Source organism: Trichechus manatus, unplaced genomic scaffold (assembly GCF_000243295.1).
Source record: "Trichechus manatus latirostris isolate Lorelei unplaced genomic scaffold, TriManLat1.0 scaffold00048, whole genome shotgun sequence".
In the NCBI taxonomy this organism is placed as follows: Eukaryota; Metazoa; Chordata; class Mammalia; order Sirenia; family Trichechidae; genus Trichechus; species Trichechus manatus.
Window position 1 is genome coordinate 13568906 of NW_004443984.1, and position 24874 is coordinate 13593779.

General features: G+C 48.7%; 1 protein-coding gene across 1 annotated transcript in view; it reads left to right on the forward strand.

Moving 5' to 3' along the window:
* The window catches only part of FAM131C (family with sequence similarity 131 member C), a 65400-nt gene that overhangs the window by 2496 nt on the left and 38030 nt on the right, over window positions 1-24874 (forward strand). Inside the window, exon 3 of the mRNA XM_004377281.1 lies at window positions 1075-1167. Within this exon, the coding sequence (XP_004377338.1) occupies window positions 1075-1167 (93 nt within the window). The remainder of the gene's footprint in view (window positions 1-1074; window positions 1168-24874) is intronic.

Consider the following 24874-nt stretch of genomic DNA (forward strand, 5'->3'; position numbering starts at 1 on the left):
CTATAAGACATGAAATGACACTCACGAAGAGTGAGCTTCTTAGCTCAAGTAGAGACATGAGACTAAATGGGCAGCTCCTGTCCAGAGGCGAGATGAGACGGCAGAGAGGGTCAGGAGCTGGCTGAAAGGACACAGGAAATCCAGGGTGGAAAGGAGGAGGGTGCTGTCACAGTATAGGGAGAGCAACTAGTGTCACATTACAATGTACGTATAAATTTTTGTATGAGCAACTGACTTGAACTGTAAACTTTCACTTAAAGCACAATGAAAAAAAATACAAAAAAAAATCCTGTAGTTAGTTATAACAACAAAAATTTTTTTAGTAAGTCCAGCTTACATGTATCAATATACCTACAAGTCTAAAACTATGCTAATTTACTTTTTGAACTTTCTAATGCCCTGCAGTCAGAGCTGTCATTATTACCCAATTACAACGATGCTTCGAATCACGAGGTTTCGTCTGCACACACTACAAACATGCACTGTTGTTTTCATGTATAATTTTGTCACATTTTCTGGTGTTTTAGCTACAATATTGTGATAATTAGCATGGGGGGGTGACACCATGAGTTACCGCACTGGGTGACACCAAAACCCCAGTGACACCACTGCAGGATAGGAAACGAGGGTCGTCTCATTCTACTTCCTGGTGCCGAGTGAAATTTGGGGGTTTGGGGGACTCTTTAGGGAGCATGGCAGCGGGAAGACTCTCAGACTGGAAAATGAAGTCAGAGGTTCTACTGGGCACCTCCTGTTGGCACGTCTCTCAGCGTCCCTGGGTCTGTTCGTCTATCTGTAGCGTGGAGGGCTCAGAAAAGTCTATCTTGGCCAGGATGAGGGTTCCCTGCCCACCCTCCACGACAGACTTGCTCACTCCTGGCTCCTGGCACCCTCACCCCAGGCAGCCCAGGCACAGGCCCCACAGCCCCTCTCGGCTCTGGCTTTCCAATCCAACCCCTGGCAGCTGCTCTCTGTCGGCAGAACCAGGCCCCAGTTTCTGGGAAGCAGCAGCCGCATTCCGCCCCTGCTGGGGTGGGGGCCCCTCTCTCCCGCTGGGCCCGGGCCCTGTTTCAGCAGCCTCATCACATTCCCAGCGGCCTCAGCAGCCTGGATCAACGGACGCCGTTTCCACACTGGTCTGGCAGAGCCAGGCAGCTGCATGACCAGGTATCCTGCTGGGAGGAGGGGCTTTTTCCTCAGGGACCAGGCCTCAGGGGCCAGGCAGACCAGGCCCAGCATCTGGGCCCAGACAGGTACACCCCAAGCAGCCTCCCGACACTCATATGCTATGCCCACTTCCCCAAACTCCACACCTACCCATTGTATTCTGCGCCCCATTCAGCCTCCCCAGACTAGCCTTCAATTTTCCTCATGCTGAAACTGTCCCTCTTCTGGGGCCTTCCCCCCGTCCCCACACACCCATCCCCTCCCTTATTCCTGCCTGTGGGAATTGTACCACCCTTCCAGGCCCAACTCAAATTCTGGTCCTCCAAGATACCTTTGCAGAACCACCCTGCTGCCAACCGGTGGGGAAAGATCAACCCACCTCCCTCATCTCTCATCACAGCTTAGAGATTGCAGTGGCGCGCAAATGAAACTCAGGGGCCTGTCTGTCTGTCCCTGGCACTCTACTCTGAGCAGTCCCACTTGTTTCTTTCTGTGTGTGTGTGTGTGTGTGTGTGTATGTAATGAAGTGATGTTGTTGTTGTTAGGTGCTGTCCAGTCCGTTCCCACTCCTAGCGACCCTGTGTACAACAAAACAAAACTCTGCTTGGTCCTGCGCCATCCTCACAATCGTTGCTATGTTTAAGCCAATTGTTGCAGCCACTATGTCATTCCATCTCATTGAGAGTCTTCCTCTTTTTTGCTGTCCCTCTACTTTACCCAGCATGATGTCCTTCTCCAGGGACTGGTCCCTCCTGATAACATGCTCCCTGATAATTAAGGCCCCTTGGTGGTGCAGTGGTTAAAGCACTCAACTGCCAACCAAAATGTCGGCTGTTCGAACCCACCAGCTGCTCCGTGGGAGAAAGATGTGGCAGTCTGCTTCTGTAAAGATCACAGCTTTGGGAACCCTATGGGGCAATTCTACTCTGTCCTATAAGATCACCATGAGTCGGAATCGACTCCACGGTAATGGGTTTAATAAAATGGTAATAGCTAGTAATTATTGAGCAGTGAGCACGTGCCCGGCGCTGATCAAAGTGCTTCACAAGGACTGAGTCACTTAATCCTCCCAATAACTCTAGGAACTGTCACTATTTCTATTCCATGAGGGGTGGCGGGGGGTGCTGTATATCCCCATTTGCTTAGGACAGTGTTGGTTTAGGCTTGTTGTCCTGGCATAATTAGTAACAGCATCTCCTTTCCCTCTTTGTCCCTGTTTGGATAATAATTTATTCAGCCACTCAACCGTGACACACAGAAGAGTAAAGGGCTTGCCTAAGGCCCCACAGCTAGCAAGTGGAAGAGGCAGGATTCAGACCAGCACTGTGCCCCAGAGCCCTGCTCTACAACATTGATTGATTTCCAAGTAGATGAATCCAGGCCTTCTCACTCCCCCTGCCCTCCTTGCCTGTCATTCGACAACTTTCTCCAGAGCCAACTATGTGCCTCCCTGCCTGGGGCTCTTCCCCACACCCTTGGCACGACAGATGTCCTCTTACCTTTCTGCTCATGCTCAGAGAGGGTCCGTGATCACCCATCTTACAGGTGTCCCCGTGTTTCCTTTGTGGCACTTAAAAAAAAACAGCTTTAGTGAGATATAATTCACATATACCATTCACCCTTTCATTTTACTTGGACCTACAATCAACACCCATGGAAGAGGCAGTCAAGAAATCAAAGGAAGTATTCTACTGGGCAAATCTGCTGCAAAAGATCTCTTTAAAGTGTTAAAAAGCGAAGATATCACTTTGAGGACTAAGGTGAACCTGACCCTAACCCTGGTGTTTTCCATTGCTTCATATGCATGGAAAAGCTGGACAATGAATAAGGAAGACCAAAGAAGAATCGAAGCCTTTAAATTATGGTGTTGGCGAAGAATATTGAATATACCACGGACTGCGAGAGGAACGAATAAATCTGTCTTGGAAGAAGTAAGCCAGAATGCTCCTTAGAAGCAAAGATAATAAGACTTCATCTCACATACTTTGGACATGTTGTCAGGAGGGATCAGTCCCTGGAGAAGGACATCATGCTTGGTAAAGTTGAGGGTCAGCGAATAAGAGGAAGACCCTCAACGAAATGGACTGACACAGTGGCTGCAACAATGGGCTCAAGCATAACAATGATTGTGAGGATGGAAAGGCGGGGCCGTGTTTCCTTCTGTTGTACACAGGGTGGCTATGAGTCGGAACTGACTGAGCCACATCTAGCAACAAAAACAACGTTCACCATTTCAAGTGTATAAGCCAATGGTTTTTAGTATATTCACGGATTTGTGCAAACATCACCTCAGTGAATTTTAGAACATCTTCACCTGAAAAAGAAACCCTACCCCTCTTGGCTATCACCCTCCCAGATCCCTCCTCACACCCCCTAGGCAACCACTGACTTTCTGTCTCTATGGGTTTGCCTACTCTGGACATTTCATATGAATGGAATCATGTACTATGTGGCCTTTTGGGACTGGCTTCTTTTCACTTCACATCGTGTTTTTGAGGTTCTTCCATGTTGTAGCCATGTATCAGTACTTCCCTCCTTTTTATGGCTTAATACTCTTCCATTGTATGGACAGACCACATTGGTTTAGCCAGTCATCAGTTGGTGGACATTTGGGTTGTTTCCATTTTTTGGCTATTATGGATAATAATGCTTTGAATATTAGGGTACAAGTTTTTATCTGGACATATGTTTTCATTTATCTTGGGAAGATACCTAGGAGTAGACTCGCTGGTCTTACAGTAACTCCATGTTTAACCGTTTGAGGAACTGTCAGACTGTTTTCTACGTGGCTGCACCTTTTTCTATCCCCAGCTTCGTGTGAGGGTTTCCAGTTTCTCCTTCATAGCACTTCGTAGCATTTTGACCCTTTGCAGTTATGGGCTCTCATGATGCGATACTATTTGTCATCGAGCCCCACCTCCCTCACGGGAGCTCCACAAGGGCAGACAGATCTGCTTTGTGGCTCCTGGATCCGCAAACCTGATACACCGTGGGAGCCCCCAACACGTCTGATGAATGAATCAGTGATGGTGCTCTGTGCCAGGGAGATGGTGGGAAAACGTGGGTAGTACCCTCACAGGCTTCCTGGACTGCAGGGAAAGAGAGACCCATGAAACATCAACAGTACTCAAAAGGTAAATGCTGTGGTGCTTATCAGGGAAGGCTTCCTGGAGGAGGTGGTATCTGAGCTGAGAGTGAGGCTAGAGGGGAAGAATGCAGGGTGTTCCAGGCTGGGTAAGGCTCAGAAGCTGACGGAATGCCAGTGTGGCTGGTGTTTCCCAGGGTAGCAGGGAGATCCAAGGTTAAAGGGGTGAGCAGGGGTCTGAACCTTGCTGCCCTGCTAAGGATTTGATTTTCATCCTAAGGGTGGACACAGGGAAGCCACTCAATGGTACTTAACTGGGAGAAGGGGGCAAGAAAAACTGAACTTTTTTTTCCCAAAATTATGCTGTCCCCCTGTAAAAAATTCTCTAAGTGTTTGACTCATAACAAAAGAAAAGTCCGTTTATTTGTCAGTCTTTCATGGGACCATGGCCACCACTGCCTGCCTGGCCCTCCCGGGCCTGCTCTTCAGAGCTGCAATGGGGCTGAGCCACTGAGGATGCAAACGACACCCCCCACCCACACGGCCCCAATCGCAGCCATCTGTCCCCTGCTCCCAGGCTGGGCATCTGGGAAGGTCCATGGTGGTGGCCTCTGACATCACAGCGGGAGGCAATGTGATGTCACAGGGCCCCATTGTGGCCGCCAAGGGGAGGTGCCACCATCAGAGGCTTGCTCCTCACCCCCGCCCAATCCTATTAAGCATGGACTGGGGACAAAGGAGGATGCTTTGTCACAAGGCCGCAGAGGGAGGGGACAGGCAAGAGGCTGTGCATTCCAACGCCCTCCACTTCCCCCAGCTGGGCCTCTGGGCCAGGCTGGAGGCCCCTGCCACCTCCAGTCCCTGTCTCCAGGCCCCCGCCCCCACACTGGGGTTGGCTCCTCACTGGGGCTTCCCAGCAAGTGGGGGCAACAGAGCTGAACAAACTTCAGGCCCCTCTTCCTCCTGCATGTCACCCTTGAAGCTACGGCCAGGGCCTAGGGTGAGGGGGCTGCAGACAGAGCCTCACCTGGGTCCCCGACATTCAGCCTGCAGGATGAAGAAAGGAAGCCTTGGGGGGCTCCAGGGGCCATGGGCTGGGGAGTAGGAGGCCAAGAGTCTACTGGAAGCCAGAGAGACACAACCCCCTGATAGACAGGCCTGGGGAAGCAACCCCAGGGCATGATGGGGGACTAGGAGGTAAAGAGGGATAGGGAATTGTGCCACAGCAGCCAAGAGCATCGCTGAGCATTTATTAAACACTCACTAGGTGCCGCACAGGAGTCCCTGAGTGGTGCAAACAGTTAAGCGCTTGACTACTAACTGAAAGATTAGCAGTTCGAACCCACTCTGAAGCATCTCGTAAGAAAGACCTGGCTCTGCTTCTGAAAGATCACAACTTTGAAAACCCTATGGAGCGTAGTTCTACTCTGCAACACACGGAATTGTCATGAGTCAGAATCGACTTGACAGCAAGTTTTAGGGTTTTTTTTTTTTTTTTGGTTTCGGTGCTGCATGAGTCTGTGCTATAGTTACTTGCGGGTCACCTTCCTCGAAACCCTGGAAGGTGGTGGCCACCACCAACCCCAGACCTGGCCACTCTGGGCGGGCACCAGAGAGGGAGGCCTCAGCTTGGGCACGGCTCTGCCATCCCTTCTTCACCCCGGTGTCCCTGAGTCTCCCCCTTGGCTGGGAGGAGGGGGCAGGACTCCTCCAGGTTCAGGCTCTGGCATCAGACGACCTGGGCTGCAGTTCCTCCTCTGCCTTGAACTCTTGTACGCTCCCCGCCCTTTGAGCCTTTGTTTACACGTCTGTAAAATGGGAATAACAATACCCATCTCACCACTCACAGTGTTGTTGTGAGGACTGGGCAAGATAATGGGAGCCAAGCCCCAGAATGCTGCTCCATCATTACCCATCCCTCCTCTGCCCCAGCTGGGGGAGGGGGCAGGGTCTTTCCATAGTCCTAGCACTGCTCCCAAACCTCCATCTCAACTTGGGCTCCAGCCCTCAGCCCAGCCCTCTCCCACGCTGGCATCTGCACCCTTTGATTGCCCTTTCTGGAAGGAGGGTGCAGCTGACTGGGGAAACCCAGGCTAGGGGGCAGGGGCTTCAGCAGAGCCCTCGTATGGGTTTATCTGTCCTTGGCGGAGTGCCCGGGCATGCGAGGAGGCTGGGGGCGGCTCAGTTTCCGGCAACAAAGCGCCCTTTCTCCCCAACCTGAGGAATGCCTGTCACCCCCTCCCACCCCCACCCGATCCATATCTGGTACCCAGACCCTAGTGTTCCTTCTGTGGGGCCCAGGCTGGGCATGGGCTCTGCCGGAACCCATGAGGCAGTCCTGGCCCTTTATGCAGTGGGAGTGCCACCCCCACTCCCGGCAACCACACACGCACGCGCGCACACACACACACCCGCGCGGGCGTGAGCATGCACACGCAAGCACACACACGCATGCACACACGCATACAACACACAGGTGTGCATGCACACACCTAAACACATGCACATACGTCCACACAGATGCACACATGCAGACCCACAATTATCCCTCAGACCAGCCCAGCCCTCGGGAGCCTGCACCCTGTCCAGCGGGCCAGGAGTCGAGGAAGGTTCCTGGAGCGCCTTGTGTTCAGTGCCTGCCTCCCCACCGCGGCCACTGTGTCTTGTGGAGAAGATGATGAGAGGGGACAGACGATGTTTGCAAAAACACCCGACCTTGGCAAAGCACAACGTGGCAGCCCCACCCATGCCGGCCCCCTACTGGGGAATTGTTATTGGCTCTTGAAATCCGAGAATGAGCCCCTGCCCCCATTCAAGCCTCTCATTTTACCAAGGGGGACTTGGAGGCCTGGAAAGGGCAGCGGTTTGCCCAAGGCCACAGGGACTGGTAGGGCTGGGACTAGAGGCTGGGGTGACAGACCCATGAATGCTCTGGTGGGGCCTTACCCCAAGCCCAGCCCAGTTCTGAGGCGAACAGAGAACTGGCCTTCCTGGTAATGGTTATACCCTTTGTACAGATGAGAACACTGACGCCCAGAGGAGAGGCCCCAGGTTACCCAGTAAGGAGCAGAGTGAGGAATTGAGCTAGGGCCCTGGGGCCCCATGGAAAGGAAGGATGGTTGGAGATGCTGAGCCCCCAGGTCCCCTCCCAGGCCACTGCAGACCCCAGCATGGGCCCCAAGCCTCGCCTGGGGCAGACCCAAGCAGGAGGCAGAGGCGGGTGCTCAGGCAGCTGCCCTGGTCTTGACCCCTGAGCGGGGTCTGCCCCTCCTGCCACCACTCAGGCCTGGCTCTGCCCAGACACCTCAGGAATGTGGAAGGAGGGGGACTCAGTGAAGATGAAGCCTAGGGTCCAGGGGTGGACAGAACACAGAAGCTACGTGTCTGGAGTCCCCCTGAGCCCCTGGCTGGACCACAATTGGCAGAGGCCCCTGAGCAGCTCAGGCGTGTGGCCCACATGCTGTGTGAGCCTAGTGTGCAGCTGCCTGTCTCTCGTTTCCTGGCCTGCAAAATGGAGTGCTGGAGCAGCGGGGCTGAGGCAGGGAGCCTGTTAAAGGCCCGGAGGTGGGGAGAAGTGGGGAGCCAGCCCGTGGTGGCTCCTCTAGCTGCCTCCTCCTGCAGCCTCTGGAATTGCCTTAATTACAGCATCAGCCCCGCCGTGCTTCCTGCCATAAACCCAGGAATCTAAATTAGAAGGCAGCAGGCTGGCTCCCCTTCCCTTCGACCCCCCAAGTCTGCCGGGAAGTTCCCCTGGAGTCACGCCACCAACAGGGGGCTAACTTCAGGGGTGCCCAGGCACCTGGGGGGCCTAAGCGGCCTGGGCATGGCGGGCGGCTGTCCACAGACAACTCCTCGCCGTCACCATCTGCCAAGTGCCCACTGTGTGCCAGGCCTGTTTGATCCTCCTAGCAGGACTGCAAGACTGCTGTAAAGATGTCCATTTACAGAGGTGTAAACTGAGGCCCAAGAGGGTTACCCAGGGTGATGGTGGCTGAGCCTGCTGGACCCAGGTCTGCAGCTCCCAGCCCAGGTCTGACAGCCTGTGTAGAAGACAGAGGGTGGGATGGGGGTACAGAGGATGGCTCATCCACTCTGGCAGTCGGGTGGAGGAACCTGGTCACTCTGGCCCACCCAGGCCTGGGCAGGGGGAGAGGGTAGCCCTTGCCCATGACGGGGAGATAGGAGGGGATTGATGGGATGGGGTTGAGGGGCTTCTGCGCGGACAGCCAGGCAGGGAATGGCAGGGGGCTTCTGAGCAGAGTTTATCCCCTGCAAGCCTGGCCTGGGCCCTTTGCCTGTGGCTTTGCTGACCACCCCCCGCCCTACACACACAGACCTGGCCAGGTAGGCCAGGGCGCTGGGCTCACTGGGGGCAGGGCCTCATCAGATTCAGAATGAAACCCAGCCAGAAACCTGTATGTGTGTGTTGGAAAGAGTTTGTGTGTATTTGTGGGTGAATGCGGGTGCGTGAGTGAGTACAAGTGTGAATCCCTCTGTATTTATGATTTATGTGCGAGTGCGTATGACTTTGTATGTGTGCGTATTTGCGTGTGTTTGTGTCCTTGTGTGTTTACGTGAGTGTGTATGTGAGTTTGTGTCTGTGTGTATGGGGGTGTTTGTGTTTGTTTCTGTGTGTATTTGTGTGTATGTGTATGTGAGGGTGTGTGAGTGAGTGTGTTTGCGCCCCTGTGTATTTATGTGTGAGTGAGTGTGTGAGTTACGTCTGTATGTGTTTGCATGTGACAGTGAGTGTGTGTGCGTGCATGTGGTGGGGAAGTGAGGTCATCTGGACAGAAGGGAGCCAAGCTTATCCAAACCACTGGAGCCACTGAGGGGGAGACAGAGACAGAGGTCGGGGGGTGGGCGGAGAGGTGGCGGGAGGTGGGAGAAACTGAGACCGAGGGAGGGAAAGAGATCAAGACTGAGAGGAGAGGGAGAGCAAAGGACAGAGACAGACAAAGAACCAGAGAGGCTGAGCACGACAAAAACGAGGTTCAGGTGGGAGGCAGACAGGCAGGAACAATGGAGGATGTTGGGGTGGCAGTGGGGAGACAAGGAGAGGCTCAAAGAGAGGACAAGTTTGAGAAAGAGGGAGGCAGAGACCCAGAGACAGGGCTACCCAGTCTAAGGGGCTCCCCACTCTCCCCTGCCTTGAGCAGGGGACTGAGGGAGGACCCCTTCTACCTGTTTTTCCTCCTGGTCGCTAGGTCTGAGAAAGCCTGTCCCTAAGCAGGAGGCAGCTTGTCTCTAAGGCAATTTATTATTATTATTTTTTTTTTGTGTGTGTGTGTGTGTGTGTGGTGAAAAGACACACAGCAAAACATTTGCCTAAAGCAATTTTCTGAGGCCCTGCTATGTGCATCTCTGGGGTGGGACCTGCCTGAAGGAGCAAAGAGGCAGAGGCTGCAGGCCCAGTGGGTGACCCCGGTGTGGCCAAGAGCATGCGCAGAGGGAGAAGGGGCCTGGGGAGCACAAGATGGAGCGTGGAGGGGTAGTGGCAAGGAAGATAGTAATTGGAGGGGAAGCTGGTTGGGCCCGCGTCCTAGCAGGACTAGGGCAGGGGCCAGGGCCATGGGTCAGGGATGCCACTCTCTTTTTACCTGCCCCTCTTTGACCCTACAGTGACTTCCTATCATCTAATTCCTCAAAGTGGCTTACAAGGCCCCACCAGCCCTGTGACAAGCCCACCTCACTTTCCATCACCCTCTCCCTAATCCAGTGGTTCTCAATCAGGGAAGATTTTGCCCAGCAGGAAACATTTCCCAATGCCTGGAGACATTTTTGGTTGTCATGACTTGAGAGAGGGGGGATGCTACTGGTATCTAGTGGATAGAGGCCAGGATGACCGCCACAATGAACAATTATCTAGTCCAACGTGTCAGTGGTGCTGAGGCTGAGAAACTCTGCCTAAACCATTGCACTCCAGCTCACTCACTTCTCTTCTGTTCCCAGAGCATGCCAAGCTAGTTCTTGCCTCAGGGCCTTTGCACTTGCTGTTACCCCTGCCAGGAATGCTCCTTCCCTAGATTGTTACACAGCCGTCTCCTCCTCATCGTCTAGTCTAAGAATCTACGCAAATGTTCCCTTCTCAGAGTAGTTTTTCCTGTCACCCTCACTGCCTCCCACACTCTGTATTGCAAACCTCTGATTATTTCCTTCCAGTACTTCTGCCTTGGAAGAAGTAAGTACAGGCAGAAAGTTCCTTAGAAGCGAGGATGGCGAGACTTCATCCCACGTACTTTGGACATGTTATCAGGAGGGACCAGTCCCTGGAGAAGGACATCATGCTTGGTAAAGTAGAGGGTCAGCGAGAAAGAGGAAGACCCTCAATGAGGTGGATTAATGCAGTGGCTGCAACAATGGGCTCAAACATAGCAATGATTGTGAGGATGGCACAGGATCGGGCAGGGTTTCGTTCTGTTATACATAAGTTCGCTGTGAGTCAGAACCGACTCAAAAGCACCTAACAACTAATCCCCAAATTGTGACAAACTTGTTTATTCTATTCAAACCTTTACTTACAGGTTTTCTACCTTCCACTCAACTGTGAGCTCCATGAAGGCCAGGGACTTTATTTTGCTCTCAGCGGTACCCAGATACTGAGCACTGGGTGATAAGATTGAGGGCTTACTTAGAACAGTCAGAAGAAAGACCTGGCAATCTACTTCCTGAAAATCAGCCATTGAAAACCCTATGGAGCACAGTTCAACTCTCACACACATGGGGTCACCAGGATTTGAAGTCAACTCAGTGGCAACTGGTACTGGTGAGAACAGTCAGATGCTGCTGTAAGCACTTTGCCTATATTAATGCATTTCAATCCTATGAGCTAGGCAGTGTTGTTACGCCCATTTCACAGGTGGAGAAACTGAGACCCAGAGATGTCATACTGACAGCTAGTCAATGCCTGAGCTGGGATTTGAACACAGGCACATGGGTTCCAGAGCTCATACCCTTAACCACCATACTTACTGCCTCTCTGCAAATGTGGGTTGAATGCATGTATAACTGGGTCACCAGGAAGAATGACATGGCTACCCAGGCCCCTGTCTCTCCCTCTCCCTGAGAAAGCCCCCTCCCCCCCTCACATGCTCCCCACAGGTCTGGGACTGCTGTCTGGAGAGCTGTGGCTTCTGGAAAGGAGGAGACAGGCCCTCTCCATGCAGAGGTCGGCAGAGGCCTTTCTTTCCAGATCCCTAGAATGACGAGACTTGGGTCACCACCACTGCCCTGAGTCACTGTTGACTCTCCCAGGCACTGGAGACCACTCCAGCCCGTAGCAGCCCTTGCCTCTCCTCCAGACCCTGAGCTGGGCATGGGGTGGGGGAGGTTGGAGAGGGCTGGAGGTGTGGGGGAGTGGGGATGTGGGAGATGGAGGTGTCGGGGTGGGAGAAGAGGGGTGGGGAGGTGGTGGAGTACCCGTGACTAGGGGGAGGCACACCCCTTCCTCAGGCCTCTTTGGCAGGGCTGGGTGGGCTGGGTGCTAGGGTGAGTCTGAGGGCTGTGCTAAACCCTGCCCTGGGTACCGAGGACACAGAGTGGCTAAGGAGGTGCCCCTCCCTCCCCCAGCTGGCAGCCTGGTTGGGGGACAGCCCCTAATGAAAAACAAGCCAATAGGGATGGTCACAGTAGGGACAGCAGGAAGCTTTCACCAGGAAGCTGTGGGTGCATACCGGGAGCCCTTGCCTGTTGTGGACATGGGGGAGGGTTTTGGAAGACTGCCCAGAGTGGTTGCTGCCCAGATTCCTGGCCAGGAAGCTCCCTTCCCAGACCAGAGATTGCTGGCTGCCCTCTTTCCATATCCTTGTGCCCTCTGCCAGACATTGGTACCTCCTTGACTAGCCCACCAGCTGCATGGGCCTGTCCCAGTCTCCCCAAAATGTCATTCTCTGTCCCCATCCCCTTCCCCAACATCTGTGATGTCAATCAAGTGTTAGTCTGGGCCTGAGATCTGCCAGAGAACTCCCTAATTCTCTCTCCCTTCCTTCCTTCCTTCCTTGCTAGACCCATATGGCATCTAATATTACTTAGTTAATATTTTGGCTTCACCACTTGTTTGTCGTGTGACCTTGGGCAAGTCCCATCACCTCTCTGAGCCTCAACTTCTACAGCAGATAAATATGGGCTTTGGAGGATTCACTGGGATGAGGCATATAGAGTATTGAGTAGAGCACCCGCCTTGTAATAAGTTTTCAACCAGTGGGAGCTGTTCCTACTTTTATTTTCTACAAAGATTTTCCTGAGGCCTCTGGGAGACACAGAAAGGAAGGGCTCTAATGTCCTGGACAGAACATTAGGTTCTAACCTCTAATAGCAAACCCTAATCCAAACAGAGTGTGATCCTGAGGGCTTCCTGAGGGGAGTGGCCTGCGAGGCAGGTGGCCTGGGTTCCAGTCCTGGCTTTGCCACTGGGTTGCTGTGTGACCCAGGCAAGTCCTGGCCCCACTCTGGGCCTCAGGCTCTCTGGCGGAAAAATGGCTGGTTTTTAGACGATCTCAAGCAATCAATGCTGTAAAGACTGCCTGGGTTTGAATCTTGACTCTGCCGCTTATTAACTGTGAACTCAGGCTAGTTACCTTTCTTTGTCTCAGTTTTCATCTGTAAAGTGGAATCATAATACCTCAAAGGATACTGAGAGGAGTAAGTTGGTTAATACACAAAAAGCACTTAGAACAAGCTTAATACATAGTTAGTGCTTGTCATGGTTTGAATTATGTCCCCCTCAAAATGTGTGTATCAATTTGGCTGAGCCACGATTCCCAGAATTGTGTGGTTGTCCTCCATTTTGTGATTGTAATTTTACGTTAAAGAGGATTAGGGTGGGATTGTAACACGACCCTTAACCAGGTCACATCCCTGATCCAATGTAAAGGGAGTTTCCCTGGGGTGTGGCCTGAACCACCTTTTATCTCTCAAGAGATAAAAGGAAAGGTAAGTAAGCAGAGAGTTGGGGACCTCATACACCAAAACAGCAGCACCAGGAGCAGAGCGCATCCTTTGGATCCGGGGTCCCTGTGCCAGAGAAGCTTCTCAGCCAGTGGAAGATTAATGAGAAGAACCTTCCTCCGGAGCCAACAGAAAGAGAAAGCCTTCCCCTGGAGCTGGTGCCCTGAATTTGGACTTTTAGTCTACTTTACTGTGAGGAAATAAATTTCTCTTTGTTAAAGCCATCCACTTGTGGTATTTCTGTTATAGCAGCACTGGATGACTACGATAGTACTCAACAGATGTTAGCCATTATTATTACCTAACATTATTTCTGAGGATCTTTTTTTTAAATTGAGATGTACTATAGAATTCACCCTTTAAAAATATACAATTTCATGGTTTTTAATATAGCCACAAGGTTGTACAACTATCACCACTATCTAATTCCAGAACATTTTCACCTCCCCAAAAAGAAAGCCCACACCCATTAGGAGTCACTTCCCATCCCCCACCCCCCCAGCCCTGGCAACCACTAAGCTGCTGTCTGTCCCTATGGATTTGCTTATTCTGGACATTTCATATAAAGGGAATCATACAATATGTGGTCTTTTGTGACTGGCTCTTTTATCTCAGCATAATGCTTTCAAGATACATCTATATTATAATATATATCAGCACTTTACTCCTTTTTAAGGATTAATAGTATTCCATTGTATGGATACAGCACGTTTTGTTTATCCATTCATCAGTTGATGGACATTGGGTTGTTACCAGTGTTTGGCTATTATGAATAATGCTGCTACAAACATTGGTGTGTAAGTTTTTGTGTGAACGTATGTTTTCAATTCTCTCGGGTATATACCTAGAAGTGGAATTGCTGAGTCATATGATAACTCTATGTTTAACTTTTTGAGGAACTGCCAAACTGTTTTCTAAAAGTGGCTGCACCATTTTACGTTCTCACCAACAATGTATGAGGGTTTCAGTTTCTCCATATCTTTGCCAATACTTGTTATTATCCACCTTTTTTATTATAACCATCCTATTGTTGTTGTTAGGTGCCATCAAGTCCGTTCTGACTCCTAGCAACCCTGTGTACAACAGAACGAAACACTGCCCGGTCCTGCGCCATCCTCACAATCGTTGCTATGCTTGAGCTCCTCGCTGCAGCCACTGTGTCAATCCATCTCCTTGAGGGTCTTCCTCTTTTTCGCTGACCCTCTACTTTACCAAGCATGATGTCCTTCTCCAGGAACTGGTCCCTCCCGAAAACATGTCCAAAGTACATGAGATGAAGTCTCCCCATCCTTGCCTCTAAGGAGCATTCTGGCTGTACTTCTTCCAAGACACATTTGTTCATTCTTCTGGCAGTCCATGGTATATTCAATATTCTTCCCCAGTGCCATAATTCAAAGGCATCAATTCTTCCTTATTTATTGTCCAAGTTTTACATGCATATGAAGCAATTGAAAATATCATGCCTTGGGTCAGGCTCACCTTAGTCCTCAAAGTGACATCATTGCTTTTCAACACTTTAATGAGGTCTTCTGCAGCAGATTTGCCCAATGCAATACGTGATTTGATTTCTTGACTGCTGCTTCCATGGGCGTCGATTGTGGATCCAAGTAAAATGAAATCCTTGACAATTTCAATATTTTCTCCATTTATCATGATATTGCTTACTGGTCCAGTTGTGAGGATTTTTGTTTTCTTTACCTTGAGGTGTAATCCATACTGAAGGCTGTGGTCTTTGATCTTCAACAGTAAGGGCTTCAAGTCCTCTTCACTTTCAGCAAGCAAGGTTATGTCATCTGCATATTACAGGTTGTTAATGAGTCTTCCTCCAATCCTGATGGCATATTCTTCTTCATATAGTCCAGCTTCTCGGAATATTTGCTCAGCATAAAGATTGAGTAAGTATGGTGAAAGGATACAACCCTGACACACACCTTTCCTGATTTTAAACCACACAGTATCCCCTTGTTCTGTTTGAACGACTAACTCTTGGTCTATGTACAGTTTCCTCATGAACACAAATAAGTGTTCTGGAATTCCCATTTTTCACACTGTTATCCGTAATTTGTTATGATCCACACAGTCAAATGCCTTTGCATAGTCAATAAAACACAGGTATTCTGGTATTCTCTGCTTTCAGCCAAGATCCGTCTGACATCAGCAATGATATACCTCATTCCATGTCCTCTTCTGAATCCCGCTTGAATTTCTGGCAGTTCCCTGTTGATGTACTGCTGCAACCGCTTTTGAATGATCTTCAGCAAAATTTTACTTGCGTGTGACATTAATAATACTGTTTGATAATTTCCACATTCTGTTGGATCACCTTTGTTTAGAATGGGCACAGATATGGATCTCTTCCAGTTGGTTGGCCAGGTAACTAGCTGTCTTCCAAATTTCTTGACATACACAAGTGAGCACCTCCAGTGCTGCATCCATTTGCTGAAACATCTAGTTGGTATTCTGTCAATTCCTGGAGTCTTGTTTTTCACCAAGGCCTTCAGTGCAGCTGGGACTTCTTCCTTCAATACCATCGGTTCTTCATCATATGCTACTCTTGAAATGATTGAACACTAGCCAATTCTTTTTGGTACAGTGACTCTGTATTCCTTCCATCTTCTTCTGAGGCTTCCTGGGTTGTTAAAAGTTTTGCCCATAGAATCCTTCACTATTGCAACTCTAGGCTTGAATTTTTTCTTCAGTTCTTTCAGCTTGAGAAACACCTCGTTTTTCCCTTTTGGTTTTCTATTGCCCGGTCTTTGTACATTTCATTATAATACTTTACTTTGTCTTCTCAAGATGCCCTTTGAAATCTTCTGTTCAGCTTTTTTCCTTTATCATTTCTTCCATTAGCTTTAGCTGCTCTACCTTCAAGAGCAAGTTTCAGAGTCTCTCCTGACATCCATTTTGATCTTTTCTTTCTTTTCTGTCTTTTTAATGACCTTTTGCTTTCTTCATGTATGACATCCTTGATGTCATCCCACAACTTGTCTGGTCTTTGGTCATTAGTGTTCAATAAGTCGAATCTATTCTTGAGATGATCTCTAAATTGAGGTGGGATATACGGTATTTTATAGAAATAACATGCACTTTCTACGTTTATCTGCCAACTGCACCCTCCTCTCAGGAGGTATTTTGGTAAGCGTCCGCAAACAAACATAGAAGGTGTGTGTTATTTGTGTGAAAATATGGTACTCAAGGCGTACTTTGGCTCTCCTGGGTTTGTTTTAATTTTCTTCAACTTCAACTTGAACTTGCTTATGAGCAATTGATGGTCTGTTCTGTAGTCAGCCCCTGGTCTTGTTCTAACTGATAATATGGAGCTCCTCCATCGTCTCTTTCCACAGATGTAGTCAATTTGATTTCTGTGTATTCTATCCAGTGAGATCCATGTGTATAGTTATTGTTTATGTTGTTGAAAAAAAAGTTTTTCCAGTGAATAGGCTGTTGGTCTTGCAAAATTTTATCACTCTGTCTCCGGCATCATTTCTATCACCAAGGCCCTATTTTCCAACTACTAATCCTTCTTCTTTGTTTCCAACTTTCACATTCCAGTTACCAGTAATTATCAATGCATCTTGATCGCACGTTTGAACAATTTTAGACTGCAGAAGTTGGTAAAAATCTTCAATGTTTTCATCTTTGACATTAGTGATTGGTGCATAAATTTGAATAATAGTAATTTGAATAATAGTCATATTAACTGGTCTTCCTTGTAGGTGTATGGATATTATCCCATCACTGACAGCGTTGTACTTCAGGATAAATCTTGAATGTTCTTTTTGACAAAAACTTGTCCACCATTGATGACCCTGCTGGCATTTGAAATACAGGTGGCTTAGCTTCCAGAATCACAACAACAGGCAAGCCACCACAGTACAACAAACTGGCAGAGGAATGGTGGCTAGTCATCCTAATGGGTGTAAACTGAGTATCTCATTGTGGTCTTAATTTACATTTCCCTAATGACTAATGATGTTAAGCATCTTTTCATGCTCATATTGACCATTTGTATATCTTCTCTAAGGAAATATTTGTTCAAATCCTTTGCCCATTTCTTAACCGGGTTATTTGTCTTTTTATTGTTGAATTATAAGAGTTATTTATATATTCTGGATACTAGAGCCTTATCAAGATATATAAATTGCAAATATTTTCTCCCATTCTGTGGTTGCCTTCTTACTTTCTTTATAGTGTCTTTTGAAGCACACAAGTTTTTAATTTTGATGACATTGCATTTATCTATCTTTTCTTTATTTCTGCTTTAGATGTTATATCTAAAAAACTATTGCTTAATCCAAGATCATGAAGACTTACACCTATGTTTTTTTCTAAGAGTTTTATAGTTTTAGCTCTTACATTTAAGTCCTTGATCCATTCAGAGTTAATTTTTGCATACGGTGTGATGTAAAGATCCATTGTCATTCTTTTGCATGTGGAAAGCCATTTGTCCCAGCATGATTTGTTGACAAGACTATTCTTTCCCCCACTGAATACTCTTGGCACCCTTGCTGAAAATCAACTGGCCATAAACATATAGGTTTATTTCTGTACTGTCAATTCTATTCCATTGATTTATGTCTATCCTTATGTCTTATGTCGGTATCAGGTAATCATGTGTTCTATAGCCTTGTGGTAAGTGTTGAAATTGCTAACACCAACTTTGTTCTTTTCCAATATTGTTTTGACTGCTCTGAGTCTCTTGTATTTCCATATGAATTTTACTATCAGCTTGTCAATGAGGATCTTTGACTCTGTGATTCTAAGGTCAAAATTTCTGATAATTCCAATATCTGAAGTCATTGTGGGTCTATTTCTGTTGACTTCTGTTTCTGCTGATGCTTGCTTATGGTGTCTTCTTTTCTTGTGTGCCTGGTTATCTTTGACCGTGTTCAGCTCATTGTATGTGAAAATTATTTGTGAGAATAATTTGAGGACTAGGACAATGACACCTCCCGCCAGACAAGATTTTTGTTTGCTTCTACCCAGCAGCTGTGGTACTACTAATTAGGGTCAACAGAATCCACATTTGAGGCTTGAGTTTCTTTGAATCACCCAGGTGACTGGGCTCAAGGCTTGGTTTTCTTCTGTTTCACCCTGATCCTGATAGTGTCTCAGTTTAAAATGGTTGTGGGTATCAGACTCCCCACCTTGGACAAGAGGTTGGGCTTATCTTTTATTCCTTTCTACCCTCTCCTCTCAAACACACTCTCCATGAGGTTATTGAAACTACGGGTCAGTTTCAAAGCTGTTTCTTCCACACTGGTGAATGTAGTTTTCCATACTGGACTTTCCTCCTTGGATTCTTTCCTTCTCCTAGATTCTTGTTTGGGAATCCTTCACTACTTTGTTAGTTGTTTGATGGTTTAAAGAATTTTTTTTTTTTTTTTTTAAGTATTGGACCTGGGGATTTTAGTTGTCCTCAGTAGGAGGATTCATCCAAATTACTGGAAATAGAAGCAGAAGCCCCTGCATCATTTCCCATGGTTATCTCCTCACCTTTAGCCCAGGATAGCCTCTCTCTACTTGTCTCAGGCACTCCTATTCTCAAAGCCCGGCACAGAACTTTTGCCTCCAGAAAGCCCTCCTAACTCAAGGCCCTTCATTCTCAACGCTGGCCCCTACAGTCCACATCTCCATTCCTGCATTTACTCATCATCAAACATTTACGTGGCATCCACAGTATGCCAGGCCCATCCCAGGCACTGGGGATTCAGCTGTGAACAAGACAGAAGCTGCCCTTTGTTCTCAAGGAGGGTAATAGACAAATAGTTACAACCCAGTGTGATCAAGATTGGGTTGGGGTTAAACCTTAAATCAAAAATATCCCCTGAAGACTTCTTAAAACCAAACAATAATTTAGCATAACTAGTAAAAAAAAAAAAAAAAAAAGTCTGCCTTGAGTATTATGCTCTTTTAAGAACTATCTAAATGAGATCAAATTGAGGACAACAACTCAGAAGATTAGATAGGAATCTTAGGGGGCAGTGAGTGTACGTTAATGGGGGACAAACAACAAAGAAAAGGAGGGTGAGAATGGTTGCACAACTCGACGAATCAATGTCACTAAACTGTACTTGTAGAAACTGTTGAATTGCTGGATGTTTTGCTATGTATATTCTCAACAGCAACAACAAAATAAATAAAGTTTAGGGGAAAAAAAGATTGAGTTCGGGACGCAGAGTGGGGCCATGGGGTACACTGCAGGGAGATCTAATCAGAGTAGGCTTCCTGGAGGAAGGAATGTTTAAACTGAGGCTTGAAGGATGTGTAGGAATTACCAGGCAAACAGGGATGGGGAAGGGAAGGGTGTTTGAGGCCAGCCGAGTGAAGAACATTTGTGAAGGCCCAGGGGCAGAGGAAAGATGGTGACTCAGACTGGAGTGTGAGGGAGGAGGGATCAAATGATGATGTTGGGAAGTGGGTTCAACACCCCTGTCAGACTTTATGGGTTCTCCTTCTCCCTTTTCCCCTCCCAAAGACTGGCTAGAAGGAGCAGAGGACTCCAAGTTTGGGGGAAAGCAAACTCCCTTGATCTTTCATACTAAACAATTCCTTTTCATGAGAAAGGTCACCGTCCTTGGCTCACACCTCCATCCCTTAGCTTTGCCTACTTCCTCTCCTCCTGCCTGGGGCAGAATTGGAGAAAGGCCACATCTCTTTGTTGTAAGAGAAGCCAAATTTGTTGCTGAATGAAACCTCAGAGAGTGTCTTCCTCAACTGCCCCAGCCAGTGTCCTCCATGCAAGCCCTGAGGCTCTGCCAGGCCCTTCCTGGGGCACCTCCGGCTCTGTCCTGATCATCCTGTTTGCCTTGGATGCGATCCTTGATCCAAGGGACAAGGAGGGACGGGGGTGGGTAGCACAGAGCTCTGAACCCTGAGCCCTCAGGAACGGTCACAAACCTTCCTACCCAGCCAGGGCTCTGGTGATTGGAGACATATAGGACCTCCAGAGCCTCCATCTGCTCCCCAGGTCATCCCAACATCAAGCCTGGAAAGGGAAAGCTGGGTTAACCCTCATGGTACCAGGAGATGAGGGGTGAATCTAGAAGATTTCCATCCTGACCACTGAATGGTTAACAGCAGAGAGTTGGGTGGAGTTGTTCTAACTGGCAAGGGTCCTTTTGATCATTATACCACTCAGGCCCACCCCGCTTCACTGCCCAGACAGGTAAACTGAGGCTCAGGTCACATGGCAAAGGACTGACAGAGGCAGTACCTGAACCCAGGTCCCTCGCTCCCTTCTCCAGCCCTCTCCACACAGATACCTGATGCCCTTCGTGATGGTGGCGGCTAGGGTGGGCCGTGGTGGATGGGGCTGGGGGCCCTGGGGGGCTAGCAAGGGGTTAATGCTCTCCAACCCAAAAGCTTGGCTTCCTGGGAACCGAGAGAGATTATGGGCTCCTCTCCCGCCTGTCACACTTCATCGGAGGCCACACTTCATCAGAGGCTGACACTTTCCTGGCCTATGGCTCCAAGGGCATTAACAAAACAGGCTGAACAAACTATGTCTTATTCAGTCGTGCTAAGATTTCATCAATGTCTTCCAGCCAAAGACTACCAGAAACACACATGAGCAAAGTCGGATTTAGTACTGCTTGCAGCAAGGAAGACGTACACCTTGGGAAACCATGGGGCATTTCAGTAACGGGTGTCAAAAACCAAAACTGGTTGCCATTGAGTCAACCCTGACTTATGGTGACCCCACGTGTGTGAGAGTGGAACTGTGCCCTGTAGGGTTTTCTTTTTAATATATGTAATTTCATTTATTTATTTTGTTATGGTTGAGAATATACACAGCAAAACATACACCAATTCAACAGTTTCTATGTGTATAAATTTAGTGACATTGATTACATTCGTTGAGTTGTGCAACCATTCTCACCCTCCTTTTCTGAGTTGTTCCTCCCTCAATAACATAAACTCACTTCCCCCTAAGGTTCCTGTCTAAGCTTTCTAGTTGCTATTGTCAATTTGATCCCGTACAGATAGTTCTTAAAAGAGCATAATGCTCAAGGCAGACATTTTTTATTAGTTAAGCTAAACTATTGTTTGGTTTTAAGAAGGCTTCAGGGGATATTTTTGGTTGAAAGATTATCTCAGGGAAATAGTTTCAGGGGTTCATCCAATCTTCATGGCTCCAGGAAGTCTGGAGTCCATGAGAATTTGAAATTCTGTTCTGCATTTTCCCCCTTTTGATCAGGATTATTCTATAGAATCTTTGATCAAAATGTTCTGTAATGGTAGCCAGGCACCATCCAGTGTTTCTGGTTTCATGGCAAAGGAGGCAGTTGTTTACAGAGGCAATTAGCCACATATTCTATATCCTCCTCCTATTCCTGACTCTGTTTCTTCCTCTGTTGTTCCAGGCTAATAGAGATCAATTGTGCCTTGGCTCCATAGGGGTTTCAACGGCTGATTTTTCAGAAGTATATCACCAGGCCTTTCTTCCAAGATGCCTCTGAGTGGACTCGAACTTCTAATCTTTCAGTTAGCAGCTAAGCATGTTAACTGTTTGCACCACCCAGGAACCCTAAGTGGGTGTTAGGAAGGATGTTATGAATTGAATTATGTCCCCCAAAAATGTGTGCCAACTTGGCTAAGCCATGATTCCCAGTATTGTGTGATCGTCCACCATTTTGTCATCTGATGTGATTTTCCTATGTGTTATAAATCCTACCTCAATGATGTTAATGAAGTGGGATTAGCAGCAGTTATGTTAATGAGGCAGGACTCAATCTACAAGATTAGGTTGTGTCTTAAATCAATCTCTTTTGAGATATAAAAGAGAGAAGCAAGCAGAGAGACAGAGGACCTCATACAACCAAGAAAGCAGCACCGGGGTTTCGGTGATGAGAAGCTCCTAGACCAAGGAAGATTGAGGAGAAGGACCTTCCTCCAGCGCTGACAAAGAGAGAAAGCCTTCGCCTGGAGCTGGCGCCCTGAATTCGGACCTCTAGCCTCCTAGACTGTGAGAGAATAACTTTCTGTTTGTTAAAGCCATCTGCTTGTGGTGATTCTGTTATAGCAGCACTAGATGACTAAGACAGAAGGACTTCTAGGACTAGGGCTTGCATTAAGTGCCTTGGGGAGAGTTCAAGGAAGTGCAGCTTTGCTTGGATTGAGTGCTGTCAGGAAGTGGTGGTAATTCTGTGATTGAGGATCTGAATAATTTTGATCTAGAAAGGGGAGAAATGACTTGAAGCTAAAGCTGTGATTGATAAAGAAGGAGCCGTCACTCATTTAGCCAGGGTAGAGGGATGTTTGGTTCTTTCTATGGTTTGGACCATGTTCACTTTTTTGTTAGGCATGATTACAGAGTGCTCTTGTTTTTGTCTTGGTCCATCACAGTCAGAGTGGCTTTGTCTGATGCTGGTGATCTGTGAAATTGTTTATGTTCAACAGGAGCACGCCAAGGTCTCGCTGCGAGGGCCAGGGCAGCTCCCGGCAGTCAGGGGCTGCTTTTCTCTCTCTCAGTTTGAAAGGAAACAGTGTGGAGTGCTGGAAACCTGGCCACATCATACAGGGTACTCCTGAGGGGTAAACACCAGCTGGTCCCTGTCTGTTGACCCCAAGGCTACAGAGGAAGCTTAGCTGCGGCAGAGAAGCAAAGAGGCTTTGGAGTCAGACCTGGGTTCAAATCCTAACTGCTCATGCTCTTGGGCAATTCACTTCCTCTGTTGCAGCTTCATCCACGCAGCAAACACTTAGTGAGCACGTACTGTATGCCAGGGAGTGAGAACCTTGGGCAAGTGCCTTAACTCTCTGGGCCTTGCTTACCCCTTCTGTTGTTGTTAGGTGCCATCCAGTTGGTTCTGACTCATAATGATACTGTGTACAACAGAATGAAACACTGCCCTGTCCTGCGCCATCCTCACAATCCTTGCTATGCTTGAGCCCATTGTTGCAGCCACTGTGTCAACCCATCTCGTTGAGGGTCTTCCTCTTTTTCTCTGACCCTCTACTTTACCAAGCATGATGTCCTTCTCCAGGGACTGATCTCTCCTGATAACTTGTCCAAAGTATGTGAGACAAATGCTTCCAAGGAGCTTTCTGGTTGTACTTCTTCCAAGACAGACTTGTTCCTTCTCTGGCAGTCCATGGTATATTCAATATTCTTTGCCAATACCATAATTCGAAAGCATCAATTCTTCTTCCGTCTTCCTTATTTGTTGTCCAGCTTTTGCATGCATATGAGGCCATTGAAAACACCACGGCTTGGGTCAGGTGCACCCTCGTCCTCAAAGTGACATCTTTGCTTTTTAACCTTCACTTACTGCCTATCTCCCAGGGTTGCTGTGAGATTAAATGAAAAACTGTAGGTAGTCTCAAGCCTAGAGTTTGGCACATGCCATCCATACCCCCCGGGGGTTCCTGCCTCCCTGACCACTCCTGCCTGTGGGTTGTTTATCACTGGGGAAGCAGAGAGTGCCCAGTTCAGGTTCAGCCTGCTCAGGAGTCTCCTGTCCCTCTGCCCAGAGACCTGAGCACCCAGCTGGTCCCCAAGCAGGTCTGGGACTGCACAAAACAGGGAGAGAGAAAAGTCCAGGGCTCTGGCCCCTCAGACCTGCGCTTCCAGCCACTCCAGAGGCTGGATCATGTGGCATAGCCTCAAATCTTGGAGGTGCCACCGAATCTTGGAATGGTCCCATATGCAGCCAAGCCCTCGACAATGCCCAGACACCAGCCCATCACTTATGGGCTGTGCCACCTTGGGCATGATGCTGTCCTCCCTTAGCCCTAAGTATGACCATCTGGACAGGGGAGTTGGGGTGTGGGGTGGTTCCACAGCCTTCTCCAGAGCAGTCCTGGTGCCAATGTAGCTCCTGGGGCCTGGGGAGGCAGACAGGGCGCCAGGGCTGCGGGGGTGGAAGAGGGCATGTGCCATCCCGCCTTCTGTGGGCGTGGAGGAGGGGGTGGTGACAGAGGAGGGTGTAAGACCAGCACAGAAGGGAGTTTGTGTACCTCTGGAGGTGACGGAGACAGAGCCCATTAAGTGAGCTTGAGAGGCATGGCAGGTGGGGGCTGTCAGCTGAAGTGTGTGTGTGTGTGTAGGTGTGTATATGTGTGTGTGCACAGCTCTGACAGAGGGTGGGTGCACGTTCACATGTGTATGCACGAAGCCCCCACCTCAGTGGGGTGGAGCTCAGAAGCAGCCTGGGTGCAAGATTCAGACTGGCCAGAGTTGATGCCCAGTTGAACTACTTTCTGGCCGTGTGACCTTGGGCAAATCGCTTACCCTCTCTGAGCCTCATTCATCCACTCAGAAAGTGCATCTTGAGAACCTGCTGTGTGCCAGACATTGGGGAGACAGGGGCAAACAAGGCAGAGAGGGTCCAAGCCTCATGCAACTGGTGGTCTAGCCTCAGTTTCCTCATCATTAAAGTGGAGGCGGCAATCCCCATCTCCCAGATAATGTTTGCAAACTGGAAGGTATTGTGTCTAAGTTCTTGGTGGAGATCAGTTTTCTTTCTTCTGGAAACCTCAGAGCTGCACCCTTCTTCCAAGCGGATATGGTTCCCATCTGATGGAAACTAGGAGCCGAGGGGGGCCCTTGCAGTGCATGATCCAGCTCCCAGATGGCCCTTGATCTGCTGGTGTGGGCCTTGGGAGTGAAGTGGCAAAGGCAGGTGGGGTGGGGTGGGTGAGATGGGGTCTTGGCATTCCAAGAACTCTGGC